The 16,696-nt window shown below is 35.5% G+C and overlaps 1 protein-coding gene and 1 non-coding gene across 12 annotated transcripts in view; both read right to left on the reverse strand.

The window, feature by feature from the left end:
- Positions 1-16,696, reverse strand: part of MIA3 (MIA SH3 domain ER export factor 3) — a 65,288-nt gene that overhangs the window by 3,751 nt on the left and 44,841 nt on the right. For 2 of the 11 annotated variants that reach the window (XM_053608139.1, XM_053608147.1), the window contains 20 exons: positions 15,781-15,802; positions 14,968-15,056; positions 14,665-14,742; positions 14,465-14,575; positions 13,421-13,492; positions 13,134-13,238; positions 12,228-12,350; positions 12,010-12,121; positions 10,356-10,411; positions 10,176-10,266; positions 9,876-10,014; positions 4,500-4,601; positions 3,571-3,631; positions 3,433-3,468; positions 3,290-3,357; positions 3,061-3,161; positions 2,775-2,912; positions 1,264-1,332; positions 1,059-1,138; positions 828-905 (listed from right to left, as the gene is read on the reverse strand). In XM_053608139.1, the coding sequence (XP_053464114.1) occupies positions 828-905; positions 1,059-1,138; positions 1,264-1,332; positions 2,775-2,912; positions 3,061-3,161; positions 3,290-3,357; positions 3,433-3,468; positions 3,571-3,631; positions 4,500-4,601; positions 9,876-10,014; positions 10,176-10,266; positions 10,356-10,411; positions 12,010-12,121; positions 12,228-12,350; positions 13,134-13,238; positions 13,421-13,492; positions 14,465-14,575; positions 14,665-14,742; positions 14,968-15,056; positions 15,781-15,802 (1,731 nt within the window). Of the gene's footprint in view, positions 1-827; positions 906-1,058; positions 1,142-1,263; positions 1,333-2,774; positions 2,913-3,060; positions 3,162-3,289; positions 3,358-3,432; positions 3,469-3,570; positions 3,632-4,499; positions 4,602-9,875; positions 10,015-10,175; positions 10,267-10,355; positions 10,412-12,009; positions 12,122-12,227; positions 12,351-13,133; positions 13,239-13,420; positions 13,493-14,464; positions 14,576-14,664; positions 14,743-14,967; positions 15,057-15,780; positions 15,803-16,696 lie in introns of all 11 variants that reach the window. The other 9 variants (XM_053608138.1, XM_053608144.1, XM_053608141.1 and 6 more) reach the window with 7 other exon arrangements.
- On the reverse strand, positions 3,922-4,028 carry LOC128597886 (U6 spliceosomal RNA). Its single transcript, XR_008383440.1, has one exon. It is a non-coding gene; the product is annotated as a U6 spliceosomal RNA (small nuclear RNA).

Below are 16,696 nucleotides of genomic sequence, written 5' to 3' on the forward strand. Positions count from 1 at the left end.
CTTTTACTTCAAAGAGTTCTTAGGTCTTATCCAAGCTGTCCTTGGATAAAAAAATCTCTCAACAGCTATGTATTCCTGGAGTCCTATGCTGAAACTTAGAAGTATTTTCCAACAGAGACAATGTTATGTACACAAATTAGACACAGTTCTAATATTTACCTTCTGTAACACTGTCTGAGATACTAATAATTTCCTACAAGAAACTGGGTTACAAATTCTAAATAATAAAACTTATCTTGATTTCAACACAGAGAAGCACCATGAGGTATGATCAGAGGACGTAACCATTAGTAATAACTACATAAGTTGCCAGAAAATAAACTTATACTGTAAACATAGTTTAAGGACATTATAGATTGTCACTGTTTTCACTATCTGGTATTTCACTTCTAACAAATATTCTTCTGTTATTAATCTGTAATTTCAGATCATTCAAAGTAAGGTTTGCCTAGTACACAAGTGGTAGTATTCTTAAATAGCATACTTCCAAATGAAGATATAAGAATGAATTGTATAATTTATAATGAATTTATATGCCTAAGAGCTTCAAACGCTAAAGCATGTAAGGATGACTTTTCACATTTTTTAGTTAACTATAATTATAGCAGATGCTCTAAATAAGTTAATTATCTTACCAAAAGAAGAAAGAGGAAGAAAAAGCCAAAAAACCAACCAGTTAGATTCAAGCAAAGTTCCCAAGGACAAAAGTAAGATCAATCTCACCATGCAGTTTACAGCAAAGAATTATTAGTGTCACACTCCCCATATCTTTGCCAGAAATAAACCAAATAAAAGCCCTGTTCAGTCCTCAACTTCCAAGTACTTACTGCTACTGCTACCGAATGCTCAGCCAAAGATGTGTTGCTGGGAACTGAAGGGCCTTCAGGCTCTTGGAGAACAGTTTGCTTTTTAAAAAAATAAACGAGACAGTATAGATATCATGGGACACACAAACAAGAGATGAGGCAAAGAGAGAGTGTAAAAAAAGAAAAAAAGTGTGTAGGAAAAGCTAAGCGTCCCTGCAACACTTGACTGTTACTCAAATGACTGGATTTTACCTTGCCCTCATCCATCACCTTAGTAGGGGAAGAGTTTCTTGAGCTGCTGTTCATCATGGCAGCTGTACCAGATCCTGGATCTGCTGAAGACCAGAGAACTGATTTAGACTTATTCTGATTTGTATACACTGTGAGCAAGATAAAAAAAAATCCTGTACCCACTTCCGCCCTGCTTTTAGACTCTGAACACGCTTTGGTCCCTTACCAGAGGCAGAAGGTTTCCCCGATGCCTCAGATGACCATCGAGGACGAGGCAGAAGCCCTTCCACTGACCCTAGAGAAACAAGTAACAGAGCCTTGAATGTATTTTTCAGAAGAAATTAACCAATTGTGGACAGCTCAGAGTTCAATTCTACCTTGAAGGTAGCACTAAAAATGGGGCTTCCAACACTTAAGAGGGGAAATCACTTATAATTTATGCACTGACTTAAAGTAAGAACTGTCTTGGAGTAAGAACTGTCCAAGTAAGAACTGTCTTGGAAGAAAAGAACCACAATAAACACACTAATAGCACTGGTTCTCTACTTCCAGCTACAGATTTAATGTCATTCTATAAGCTGATTCTTTTCAGTCTATATGTAATCTGACTTCCATATCTTAAATTATTATTGACATATTTAAGATCTGAACAGACTTACAGCATTTCATATTATGTAATGAGAAATGGAAGTATGTATGCTCCATTAACTGTAAAGTTCTAAGGCTACTTTTTATAATACACCTGACCCTTGAACAACATGGGTATGCTGACCACATTCCCAATCCCTACACAGGTGAAAACTCACATGTAACTTTTGACTCCCCCAAAACTTTACTAACAGCCTACTGCTGACGAGAAGGCTTACTGATAACACAAATAGTCAATTAATACATACTTTGTATGTTATACATATTTTATACTGTATTCTTACAATAAAGCTAAAGAAATGAAAATGTTACCAGAACTGTAAGGAAGAAAAAACATATTTACAGTACTGAACTGTACATATATTCTAAGTTTACACGTTTATAAGATGACGTGTCTAAAATGGTGGGCATCCACAACTACAGACTTCAATCTACACACAGTGTGTCTTAAGCAAGTCAACACTTTCTTGTATTCTTGTAATACCACAACTTTTCTCTGCTTCTTGGTACCATGTATGGTCTCTGTATGCATGAGTTTTAATAAATTTTAACTTTTTATAATAAATGCATACATTTTATTGATAGTAAATGATAAACTAGACCCCTATATATATATAGTTTATGCATTCACGATATACCTTTTTCTTCATTTTTTTGATATTTCTAGGCTTATATGGTTTGTCCATTTTTTCAAATTCTCACAAATCTCCAAAAAATTTTATAATATATTTATTGAAAAAAATCCACATATACATGGACCTGCACAGCTCAAATCTCTTATTGTTTAAAGGTCAATTGTATTTTGGAGAGGAATCCCAAAGAAATTTAATTTAAGGATAAAGGTTTATACTTCACAGTAAAAAACAAAAAAGAAACAAAAAACAGGAAAGGAACTCCCCTTCCGCCCCTCACGGCAAAATCCTTTCTGTTCTAAAGCAGATCTTGCAGTAGACTATTAACAAGATAAATTAAGAAATCTTTTCTATACTGGACAGACTCCAAAACCAAAGTGTTGCTTGCATGAGAATTCTCAAACAGAAAACCCCCATTTGAAACAGTGTACTGCAAGGTAACACTGCAATTGCTCACCAAATTCACTTCTAGGTATATCTCTTCGATTGAGAGTAGCAGAGAGTGGTCGCACAGGTGGCTCTATTGTCAGTGGAGGGGAGCATTCTCCACCACTTACAGGGGATGGGCCAAAAGAGCCATTCTGGCTCAGAGCACCTGAAGATGACAGTATTGTTACCATTTTATGACAACCGGTTTTGTCTTTAGTAAGTTCTTAGCATTATTTCTAGGACTTAAATCACACAGAGAAACAAAAAGTAATTTACATACATTTTGCACCCCCAAAATAGACTGTACCCCTTACCTCTCCGTGGAGGGTTCTGTGTATTGGGCCTTCCTGGCATTGGTTTTACAATCACAGGTTCTTCTTGCAGCATTGCTATTTTCTGCGTTAATTCTAGTATTCTTAAATGTAGAGAAAGAATGACTTAAATATGAAATAGAAATCAATCCCTTACTAAATAACACATAGCACAGCCTTTTACAAAACCTCTAATACACACACTGAGAAGGTGCATATCAAATCCACATACTTGTGTCTCAAGTTGGCGGCTTCCCTTTTCTCTTCAGCTATAGCTCTTTCTGCAGCACGAGCTTTGAGCTATTGGAGAAGAAGAATCCAAATTCAGTTGTAGTAGACTATGCATAAAATAAAGGAAAGAAAAAGAAATCTTACCCAGTTATCATGAGCTTTCTTCTCATGAGTAGCAATCTGGAGAAAACAATATAGTAAAAAATATATTTAGGAATTCATTATAACAATCTGCATTAGTTCTCAAAGAATTCTTTAACTGTGGGGCACTATAATTATTACCTGGTTTTTAAATGAGCGCTCTGTTTTCTGTAATTCATCCTCCATTTCTTCAATTCTCCGCCTAAGAATTATACTTGGTTGTATCACTTAAAGCACCATTGAATAAAATTTCAATCCGATGATGTTACCTTTAACAACTGTACTCTAACAGACTTCACCCATACACATGAAAACATTTTTTACATGGCTATCATTTGGAGAACAATATGATGCAAACTAAGACCATGTGATTTCTTTTTTGTATGTCAACAATATCTTTAATATAACTTTCTTGTGTGCATAGAAACCATGTAAATAAAAAAACATGAGATTACATAGGTGATTGTAATACAAAAAAGACAAAACAACTAGAAAAATATGAACTACTTCATGAATTTTTGTGCTACCCTTGCACAGGGGCCATGCTAATGTTCTCTATATTGTTTCAATTTTATTGTATGTGCTGCCAAAGTGAGCAGTACATGATTTTTCTAGATATTCTGAGTTGATAAGTTAAAATTTCCTTAACTGTTCTTTAGTATGTTCTCAAATAATCCTGCTATGAATACCTTCCTCTATAAAGTTTTTTTCTTCCTTTAATTCTATTGTAGAAAACTTCTCACAGTTAGAATGACTGAGTCTATCACACAGCACAATCACTTTAACGGTTTTTGATACATCATGCAACAAATGCTTTCCTAAAGAAGTACCTCAATATATAACCACCTGCATGCCAGCAGCATTGGATATAAGTTTTTGTTACCGTTTTCTCATTTCTTAACTCAAAATTTAGTTTTTCTCTTGTGTGGACTGAATGTATTCATGTCCTCAAACCATTTATTTATGGATTTGTGCTCTTTTCTTTTACATAATGTAAGAAGTTTTAAAAAAAAGAATGTCAACATTAGTTTTCATTAGCCACTAATAACCTCTTTAGAAGCTGAACTCACTTATAAGTTTTTACTTCTTCTGCAGCCAACACCGCCTTTTCATCTGCAGCTGACAGCTTCTGCTCTCTTTCTTGCCGCTCATATTCTTCTTGACTCAATCTCCTAAGATAAAACCAGTCATCAGCGAAACTGATTCTTTTTCTTCACTCCCTTTATTCAAATGTCATTTCCCATGCTACCCTCAAAAACGCATAGACAAGGAAGGAATTCAAACTACTGTTTAGAAATAAAAATTAAATTCTGGCTTATTGGCAAATCATTGGGTTTTTTAACTTCTCATAATTCTCTACTCACTAGTAAATTTTAAAAAGGTAAAAGAAATCCCCCCCCATTAAAAAACCAACCAAACAAACAAAAACAAAACAAACAAACAAAAAAAACAAAACCTGTGTTCCCCATGGCAAATCTCTTAAGGATAGTTCACTTTACTTTAAGGTGCAAAGCCAGGACCTATCAATCTAACACAATTAAGCTTATTAAGATAAAGCAGGGGATAACTGCTTATTTCTAACCATGGAAAGACCAATAATTTATTTTTGTCATTGACAAACAGGTTCTTAATGTAAGATGGTACTATGATAAAGATAGCCAAAAAGGGCCTTTTAGAGCATGTCTTCTAAGTGTGCAATTAACTACAGGACATTTTCACCCTTCAGACATGAAGCTCCTACTACCTATTTCAAGAGAAAAATGATTAAGAGGCAAATCTGAATATTGGTAGTGTCTATTGAACAAGACAAACTGTTCAATCATGATTAGACTATTACGTACTGGCTCAAAATGTCTATTTCCTATAACACAGATTGGAAAGGCAGCAACTTTAATGATTTAAAAATACTAGTTACCCTTGTACTTTTTAACTCATAGTTAACTCTAACTCAAAAGATACTTAATTTGAAACTTTATTTTATATGAATCAGAAACAAAATTACAAGAGCTACAGTATAAAGGATTACTAATACCCAAGTGAAAAAGGTTTATGTATTCTTTTATGACTGCTCATTCAGTACTTCAGCAAATATTTTATAAGTGGCTATAATATACTAATTATTTTTTAAAAGGGTAAGACAAAAGTATGGGTAAAATGCCATCCCTGTACTAAAGGAGTTCACTGTAAAATGGACTACAGATGTATATTACAACAAAACAATCCTTAACTCCAGTTTAGAAAGGAATGTGAAAAAACTCAGTCTTGAAGAAAGATTAAAGAGAATTTTGCTTCCAATGATGGATAAGTTAGTTTGAGAATACTGAGAACAATAAGAATACGTGGACTAGAAATATAAAGAATGTGCTTGAAGGCATCAGAGACTAAGAAAGCAATAAAAATATACATCTGTGGCCAAAATCCAGTAGGAAAAGGAATCACAGAATTATAAGCAAGCATGGCATTGTAGACAATGCAGATGTAAGAATGCTGAACCGAGCTTTCAACAGATCTCCTGGTTCACAGTAACAAGAAGTAGAGCTCAGGGCTGCCAATGAGGAAAAGAAAAGCCCTAGGCTGAAGGTTTAAAGTAGGAAGAACTGTAAACTTCAAGTACTGAACAGGCAATGTCCTTTGCAAGGACTAAGTTGTTTTTGTATTACCTTAATTGCTGACTGGATAAGTGAATTACAGTGATGACCACCTGCTAGTAGTAACCTCAAATCTTTTCTGTAGAAAGATAACACCACCTAGGCCTAATATTCCCTCTACAATTATCATATACAACGTCCAATGCTACTTGAAAGACATCCTTTAGTGACAGATTTGGTGAGTTTATTTTTTATGAAATGTCTTTATTTTGACTCCATTTTTAAAGGCTCAATCAAAAAACTGACAGGGCACTCAATAAGAGAAAACGATGTGATCAAAATCTAAAAGGATAAGAAAAAAAGACCTATAAGGTATCCACATAATAGGTTTATGAGAGAGATTTTAAATAATTGTGCCTGATCCCAGTGACTTAAGAGATTGAGGCAGAAGGTTCACCTGAGGCCAGCAGTTTGAGACCAGCCTGAGACCCCAATCTCTACTAAAAAGTAGAAAATACTAGCCCGGCATTGTGGTGGGCACCAGTAGTCCCAGCTACATGGGAGGCTGAAGCAAGAGGATCGCTGGAGCCTAAGAGTTTGAGGTTGCTATAAGGTATAATACTATAGCATTCTACCCAGCGCAAAAGAGTGAGGCTACTGGGGAGGCTGAGCCAAGAGAATCTCTTAAGCCAAGAGTTTGAGGTTGCTGTGAGCTGTGAAGCCCTAGCATTCTACTGAGGGTGACATAGTGAGACTGTCTTAAAAATAATAATTCTGCCTTATATATTCAAGTAAAAGTCAAGGTTATGAACTTCAGCAGAAAAGTAGAAAACTCTCTACATACAATAACTAAGAAAATGCCACGAAGGCTACGTTGAACAGTTTGATGAGAATATTTCAGATTGTATATGAAACCAGCACATTGTACCCCTTGATTGCACTAATGTACACAGCTATGACTTAACAATAAAAAAAAACTGTAAAACTGAAAAATAGTAACTGAAACAAAAACTCAAAAAAAAAATGACTACCTGCAGATTTAACAACTTAAGTGAGATTTTAGCACACTCAACACAGGCCAGAAGATAACATCCAGAATGAAGCAAATTCACAAGGAACATAGGAGACACAGGGGTTGGGGGTGGGGCCATGTAGAGTCTAACATGTTTAATTGGAATCTCAAAAAAAAGAATGAGGTAGAATTAATATGAAAAAAGGACCCCCAAATTCAAGAGATGTTTATGACTCTGAAGAGCACATAAATAGAGAGACAGAGACACAGACAGAGGGAGAAAAAAGCAGAAACCCTACGCTTAGGCACCTCCCAATAAAACTGCTGAAAAAACAAAACAAAAAATGACTAAAGGCAGCTAGCGCAGCAGTGACATTTCAAAAAGAAAAAAAGGAATGATAATGGAGTCTTCAAAGAAACTTTAAAACCAGAGATAATTAAGTGGTTACCTTTAAAGTGCCAAAATTTAATTACTGCCAAAATTCTACAGCCCACAGAAAGATCCTTTAACAATCGAATCAAAATAAAAAGACATTTTAATACAAAAATAAAGTCCAAATTTGTCCCTAAGGAATGTCCTTCAGCTAGCATGAAAATGATCCCAAATTGAAGACAAAAATGTGGGAAAATGGAGAACTACAGGAACTACATATGTGTGTAAATGGATGAATATCAGCAGGATAGCACTGTAAAAGACAATAAAAACGCCATGTGGAGTCTGAGCTATACAGAGCATTAAAATACATTACTATAATACCATCTATGTCAGGAAGGAAATAAAGCCCAGAAAAAGGTAAATCTATTAATTTATATCATCCTTTTTAGTAAGTCCAAGATACATGCTGTGGTCTTAAGGTAATTATAAAAAGGTGAATAAAACAACCTATAGCCACCAAGTGGAGAAATAGCAGAGAAAAGAATTTAAACTATTGAAACAATTCAAAAGACAGAAAAAAGGAAGAAAAGCAGGAACAAGAAGAACAGGCCATCAAACAGAGAGCAGATACCAAGAAGTAGATGTTAGCTTAAATATATATTTAGGAGTTACATTATAAGAAAAACAAAAAATGAGTACTCAGTCTCTTTGGCTATCTACTGATTTATGCTCACTCCAGAAAGAAATTTAAGAAGCATAAATATTTGAGTGTGCAGGAGATTGCTAGGTGGAAACAACGTAAAAGGACATTTTTACTGCAGAGAAAACAGCATGATACATAAACACAAAGGGGCATAGAGTGGCAGGAAGGAACTGCAGGTGTGGCTGTAGTATAGGAAGCATCAGAAGAAGCCACAGGATATGGACCTGGAGAGACAATGCAGGACCAGTGAGGAGAAACAGCCTCTGCACCTGTTTAGGAGTCTGGAATGGATTTTGAAGGGAATGGAGCATCTCTGATAGATTTTAAGAATAAAATGCCATGGACAGACTTGTATTTTAAAAAGTTCACTCTAGGGCGGCGCCTGTGGCTCAATGAGTGCGGCGCCAGCCCCATATGCTGAGGGTGGTGGGTTCAAACCCAGACCTGGCCAAACTGCAACAACAACAACAAAATAGCCAGGTGTTATGGCAGGAGCCCATAGTCCCAGCTACTCGGGAGGCTGAGGCAAGAGAATTTCGCCTACGCCCAAGAGCTGGAAGTTGCTGTGAGCTGTGATGCCACAGCACTCTACTGAGGGCGAAAAAGTGAGACTATCTCGAAAATAAAAAAATAAAAGTTCATTCTACACCAGCGGTTCTCAACCTGTGGGTTGTGACCAATGAAAATACATCCTGCATATCAGATATTTACATTATTATTCATAACAGTAGCAAAATTACAGTTATGAAGTTGCAACAAAAAATAATTTTATGGTTGGGGGTCACCACAAATGAGGAACTTATTAAAGGGCAGTGGGTGGCACTAGAAAGGCTGAGAACCACTGCAGTCTACACGGTGCCTCATGCCTGTAATCCTAGCATTCTGGGAGACTGAGGCAGGTGGACTGCCTGAGCTTAGGAGTTTGAGATCAGCCTGAGCTAGAGCCCGACCCCATCTCTAACAATAGCTGGGTGCCTATGGTCCCAGCTACTTGGGAGGCTGAGGCAAGAGAATCGCTTGAGCCCAGGAGTTTGAGGTTGGTGTGAGGTGAGCTGTGATGCCACAGCGCTCTACTGAGAGTGACAAAGTGAGACTTAGAGTTTGAAAGAAGTTCTAGATGCCTATAAGAAAGGGAAACTGATTAGCTGGAGGCTGGCAGCAAAGATGACATCAGACTGAACAGAGTGGCTTTGGAGATGGACAAGAAATTACAAGCCATGGTGAGTAAATGGATGCTGGGAGAGTTGAAAACAGTGCCATAGTGTATCATGAAGAGAAACAGCTGCTATGTTCTTGCCAGAACATCTCAATATTTGACTATATTAGAGTCCAAAACTTATGACATTTTCAAAAACTAAATACACATTTTGAAATGTTTATTCTCTAAAAACCACATCATATAAATTCACTTATAATTTTTAAAGACTATTCTAAGAGCCAGTGGAACAAATGTAAGACAAATCAGATTACATAAACTACCACAAAGAAAGGTAAGGGAGCCACAGAAAGGGTACAGATCTTAAAAAAGAAGCACTTTTGCAGCAGTAACAGCACAAGTAAATCACTCACTCTCAAATATAGACAACAATTTTTGACAACTGGTTTGAGTACAAAAATATAAATTATGAAAAATGAGGGAGAAAAGAAGAAATACAAATCTATACAAATTATAGATGAAAAATCTTATAAACAACCTAAAAAAGGACAAAGTATCCTTGTTAGTACATACATTTATTCATACGTTAGCAATGAACAACGAAACCATACTTTTGCAGAGCCATCTCCTTCTGCTGATAGAGTTCATTCAGAATCTCCACTTTCTGCCGTAAGGTTTTGCATTCGTCCTCCAGTGTAGCTTTAGCAGACTGCAGTGAACTGTGGTCATCTTTTAAGTTTTTTATTTGGTCTGTAAAGGATAGAACATTTGTGTTCTATGTGTGTGCACAGGACCTGAGAACTTAGTTGGGAGGTAGTGCTGAGAGGAGTGAAAAGTTAGAAAGAAAGCCATTCTTTTATCTTTCCAATCCAAGTTTATACGTTGCAATTTCGTCTGAAGAAATAACCTACCTTCCAGGTTACATTTAGTGGACATCGACACTCTTAGCTTGAACTGTAAAAGTTTTAGATCCTCTTCAACCACTGATATTGCGGTTTGTGTCTAAAAATTGGAGAAGAAAGACATATTCTCAAAAGTGAGGCACAGTAAGAATTCACAGGCACTTACAGGACTCTAAGAAGGGACTATACCCGAGAGACGTCCATCATCTGCTTAATTTGATTTTTCATCTTCTCATTCCGGTTACCTACAAAATAAAAGGCTTTAATTGCTTTTTTTCCCCCCACTTTTTAACTCTGTATTTTCTTGATTTCCCCCAAAGTAAGCAATTATCATTTTCAAATACTGAAGAAAAAAACCAACAGAACTGATTAATTGACTTTTAAGAGAATTGCTTCTTTTGGGATCTTTATTTTTTTAAGGAAAAAAAGAAGAATTACAAACTTAATTTCAAAAAGTAATCTCCCATTTGTACAATAAAAATGTTATCTATGCCATTCTGAGCAAGAAAAAATGTGAGATAAAACTCATTCTTCTCTCTCGGACCTCATTTTTATCTGGGATATATGTCTTATTTAGAAAGATTCACTCTTGTTCTCTTCCAAGTGTGATTTAAAATACCTACATGCAAGCAATATCCAACTTGACAGACCGTGTTTAGAAACATTTTCCCATCTGTAAACACTGCTACCCTCTAGTTCCCACCCTCATGGCCTTAGTTTATGGCTTTTGCCACCTATTATTTTTTTTACCCTGGGTAGAGTACCATACCATCATAGTTCACAGCAACCTTAAACTCCTGAGCTCAAGTGATCCATTTGCCAGCGGTTCTCAACCTGTGGGTCGTGACCCCTTTGTAACAATGAAAATACATCGCGGCGTTAGGAAGGTTGAGAACCACTGGGAGTCTTGCTTCATCCTCCCACGTAGCTGGGACTATGCCCGCCATACCACATGGCTAGTTTTCCTGGGTTTGTTTGTTTGTTTGTTTGTTTAGTAGAGACAAGGTCATGCTCTTGTCTCGAATTTTTTTTTTTTTGAGACAGAACCTCAAGCTGTCACCCTGGGTAGAGTAACGTAGCATCACAGCTCACAGCAACCTCCAACTCCTGGGTTCAAGCGATTCTCCTGCCTCCGCCTCCCAAGTAGCTGGGACTACAGGTGCCTGCCACAACACCCAGCTATTTTTTGGTTGCAGCCATCATTGTTGTTTGACGGCTGGATTTGAACCCGCCAGCTCAGGTGTATGTGGCTGGCGCCTTAGCCACTTGAGCCGCAGGCTCTGAGCCTTGTCTCAAACTCTTGAACTCAAGGGATCCACCTGCCTCAGCCTCCCAAAGTGCTAGGATTACAGGCGTGAGCCACTATATCTGGCTGTCAATATTCTTTGAACTGAATATGGGTCTTTAAACTACCGAGCTAAAGAGATGATGAGTCTTAACATTACATCTTCATGAAGTTGAGAAGAGTTTCTCGTACTGTATGTATAGACTAAACCAGTGCATTCAAGTTCTCAATGGGATGGGAAAACAAAAAGTTCTTTGCATGCCTACAGCTACACCCCAACCAGCAACCCACTTTTGCCCAGTGCAAACAGAAAACAAATCCAGTGATACATGCCTTTAACTCTAAAACTTAGGAGGAAATCCAAACAGCTAAAAAGTAACATCATTGTACTTAATTAAAAACAAGAAGTCAGGGCGGCGCCTGTGGCTCAGCGGGTAGGGCGCCGGTCCCACATGCCGGAGGTGGCGGGTTCAAACCCAGCCCTGGCCAAATTAAAAAAAAAAAAAAAAAAAACAAGAAGTCAAAATGGAAGTCCATCTTCCTTGAGATTCATCTTACCTCCTACTTCTCCATTTGCTAATTCATCTGACTCATTTTCTCCTTTATTTTGGCCCTCAGATTCAGATCCACATTCTAAGCAATTCAACTGTGTAATACAATTAGTCAAAGCCTAGAAAAGAAGAAAAGGGTATTGGTAAAAGCCTCTCAATTTTAATTCAACAGATTCCATGAAGAATTCATAAGAATTAAGCATGTATTCATGAGAATGAACTTACATCAATATTATCATTTTTGTAAGTAAGAGCTACTTGCAAATCTTTCTGAGACTTCTCAAATGATTTGATTTGCTCACTGAGCTCAGCATGTGACTTACTCCAATCTTCAATTTCTTGCTGCAACTGAGAAATGAAAACGTGATTCCCACAGTTAGGGCTTCTGCACTGCAGACATTAGAATCATGGCCTATCACTATGGGTTAAGACCTCAATTAAGAGTGGCCCCAGCCCACAGAAGTACAGTGAGAATATCACAGCTATCAAGGAAGCTGGTCCATGGTATTACATCCTTCAGAAAATTGTAGCCAATTCAAATAATTCAATAATTTCAGTCGGAACAGAACACATCCTACTGTCTCTCAAGTGAGAATCATGATCAGGTAACCCTTCCTTGGTTAGTGAAGCAGTAACTGCTCCAAGGAGGATTATAAAATATCTAATTCTTAGGTCTAAAAAGCTAATCCAAGGCCAGGCATGGTGGCTCACACCTGTAATCCTAGCACTCTGGGAGGCTGAGGTAGTGGATTGCTTGATCTCAGGAGTTTGAGACCAGCCTGAGCAAGAGTGAGGCTGTCTTTTAAAAAACAAAAACCAAAAAAAACCCAAAAAGCTAATCCATTACCCACTTGAGGATACTCAAGTTATTAGTAACCAGCTGGTGTTTGACAAAACAAAGACAGTATTTGATAGCTACAATAAATTGTACAGAAAACAAAATATCAAGAATAGATAGAGATCATATATATACACTCAATTTGGTGAGCACAATTTAAACTTTGTGTATCTAAGAACAAAATCGTCCATGGATATTTTGTTTCTTTAAAAGTAGATCTGAGAATAGTGTTAACAAGGTAGTAACATTAGGTTCTCTATTTTATATGACCTAGAACATAAACTTTTCTTTACCTGCTCTTTCTTCTTCTTAAGCCTAGCATTTTCTTCTTGGACCCGATGATATTCAGACTTCACTTTCTCTTCACTAAGCTTAGCTTCATGAAGTGCAATTTGAACCTGATGCAAAACACTCCTATTAATGAATTAATTCCAAAATAAATCTCAAAAAGTATTACATTTTCCCAACCAGATATCATGTAGTTTTCATTTTTTACATGTTTTTAGTAGATGAAATTTTTGTCCCTTGATGATACTAAGACATAGTATTAATATCTTGCAGGAATTGTAAGCAGCTTTACCTCTGAGAATTCTGAGGCATTCATTGAAATAACATCCTTTAACTTCTCTATAGATTTCTTATTTTCCGATATCTGCCATGTGAAAATAGAACATAAAATATGTATTAGGATTTCAGTAGAAACACTGGGATATATGCTAAAAACAAGAAATATTAATAAAACATATTCCAGAGCCATACTTTTCAGGTAGAAGGAGATGATCAGGTTTTGGCCTAAGGGAAAAATCAAGAACTTTAAAAGGGAAAATATAATTGGAGGCATAAATATTTCACAGTATCTACAACTTTCCTAGTTCAGAAATAATGTGTAAATGACCAGACCAAAAGATGAAAGCAAAGAGAATGAAAAAACTATCATGTGAACCAGTTCATACCAAGGTTTTTCTCCTAGAGGTAGAGAAAAAAAATGCCCAACATCACTTTAAAAACTGTCTTGCCTGAATTACAAATGGTAGCATTGGAGGGAGAATAAAGACAAATCTCACATAGACAAATTCCAAAAAATTTATGAAGATTCTGGCTCCTCAAGGAGGTGGAGCATAACTCAACTTTTTAACTGTGGTTTGTGCATGGTAATTTCCTTCCAAAGAGTACAATGCGCAAAAGGTTTAAAAAAAGAAAGAATAATTTTGCAGTGCAAAAACCTGGCAAATACATATTGGGCTTATGGGAACCTTTCACCTATCTTTGCAACTTTCACATAATTTCCAAAACTATTTTATAGTTAAAAGTTGACTGAAAAAAGAACTTTGCAAAGCAAAACAAAATACAAGGGCTGTTCAAACTGGGTGACAGTTTGTTAGTTGTTCTGTATGTTGTGGAGGGCAGAGACAAGCAATATACAAATTGCCAAGAGTTGAGGAAGAAAACAGTTCCTAGACCCATAACTTTTGCTAGTACTTAAAATTCCGTAAAAATGGACAGAAACAGGTTCAACTTCCCTGCCTCCCACTCTTCAGTTAACAGAATGAAAACAGAGTTCAAGGCAATCTACAAAATTGTTTGAAAGTCAAACTGCAGTAATACTTAGCAGCAAAACTCTTACCAAGTCCTGATTCCTGACATTCTGTTCTCTCTCAGATTCTAACATAATATGGAGACTTTTAGCTGTGTCATCCAGAGATTCATTCATTTCTTCAAGTTTCTTGATTTTATCCTATTAAAAATAAATAAATATTAAGATTAGAGGAATACTCAATACTTTTACTATTATTTGTAAAATGTAATCTCCCAAAGGAATTTTACCTTAAATTTAACTGCTTCATCAGAGAGAATCATATTTTGTTTCTTGGTTTCCTGAACATGTTTCTTTGATTCCTTGATCTATATAAAATAAAGAACTCAGAATTCAGATTATAAATTACATTGCTACCAAAATTTAATTTTAAGTGGGTAACCCCTTATGTGATACTTTACACATACAATGATTATTTAACATTTGGATGATTTTTAGAAAATAATGGTATAAGAAAATCTGATTTTAAAATACCATAATAACTAAAATAAAAGGTGAAACTATGGGGAAAAAAATTGAAAGAATAATTATACCTTCTGTTCATAGTTTGACAATTTTTGAACAAGTTCTGCATTTTCTTTCATGATGACCTTTAACTTCTCAGAAATTTGCTGTTCAGTGACTAAGAAAAGAAAAAAGAAACACATAAGATTATTATGATCACTAAATAAAACTCAATTACCCCATGTATTAGCAGCAAAGACATGTTATCTGGCACAAGAAAGGAAAAGAACTTCATAGAGTAACCATTATGGCTTTAAAAAGCAATCTACAGTTAATAGTAATAAGGATGTAAAAATATTATTAAAATGTAAGAAAAATATAATAAGAACTCTTATTTCAAAATGAGAATCCAATTTAAATTTGTTTCAAAGATGGGAAATACAGTATGTTATAGCTTGATACTCTTCCCTGCATGAAGCCCCTTTCTTCTCAGAAAATGGAATCACTTCAAATATGTATATGTCATTTGCAAAGAGAAACAGAAAATATACACATACTGATTTACAGTTCTTTTTCTCAAAATATCTACTTAAATATTTAAGGTATTGATTAAATCATTAGCATAGGAACACTCTTCACAAGTACTAAATCTGCATTATACACGATTGAAAGCCACTCAGTCCCATATTAAACTAAACTTCTCCCTACTCCCACAATTTGTTCCTTCTCATCTACCTCAACTGGTAGCATCACTATCGACTCTATCATCCAAGCTAGCAACCTAGAATAGTAAAACTGTCAGAAGTTGTAAGTCAACAAGACATGAGAAGTCATGTTATCTACTTCTAACTTACACATGGAACAGCAATACAAAAGGAACAGTACAAGTAACAAAAATTTACCTTGATATACTCTATTCTTTACCTAGAAGAGAGAAATAAAATAAAATTTCATGTCAAACATTTTGTTAATAGAAGCATATAGTTCTTAATACAATAGTCAAAATCATAACCAAATTAGAATGTTTTAACTCTTTGGTTCAGGAAAATGAATCCACAGGATTAAAAAAAAAAAAAAAAGGTTAAAAAGCATTTCAAATTTAATTGGTAGAGATGTTTCATAGCATTTAAGGTAAATATCTTATTTGTGCAGTTAAAGATATATCTAAATATTTATTAAATGTGTAATTAAATTTAATAATAAAAATAGCTAATATCTTCATGCTTTATTTACTCAAAGTCATTTATTTTGACCTAAGTAGTCAGAATGAAGTCTAGAAATAATGATTATTCAAAAAGTAAAGGTGTAAACTTTATACTATTAGATGCCTATTTCATTCACCAGAAAAAAAACTTACAAATTGTATTTAAGGTTTAATATTTCTAAATTTAGAAATAATTATAATAATCTGTATCATTTGATTTTCCTAGACAACAAAAAATGGTGGTCATAAATCTGAAAGGACAGGGAAGACTGCTAGAGGAAAGTGTACAAGCCAAGAAGAAAAATGACAGCTAAATCATCGCAAAAGGGCAAAATCCAAATCATACCCCAAAGATAGCATTAAATTGTGGGATAAAATCTAAGCAGTAATTTAAAACTAGAAGAGTATTACTAAATTTCTTTGTAGCCCAGAACATATCCCCCTTTCAAATGTTATAAACGGTGATGAGATACTCAGACCAGTATACAACTCATCCATGGTATCTCAATATTATTACAGTATCTAAATATCACTTAGATCAGTGTTATAAGAAAATGTATTCGTGGAAAGAAATAACTATTTCTCTAATGTCATACCCTTGCTACTGAGAGAGT

The sequence above is a fragment of the Nycticebus coucang genome, chromosome 10, assembly GCF_027406575.1.
Source record: "Nycticebus coucang isolate mNycCou1 chromosome 10, mNycCou1.pri, whole genome shotgun sequence".
NCBI classification, from domain to species: domain Eukaryota; kingdom Metazoa; phylum Chordata; class Mammalia; order Primates; family Lorisidae; genus Nycticebus; species Nycticebus coucang.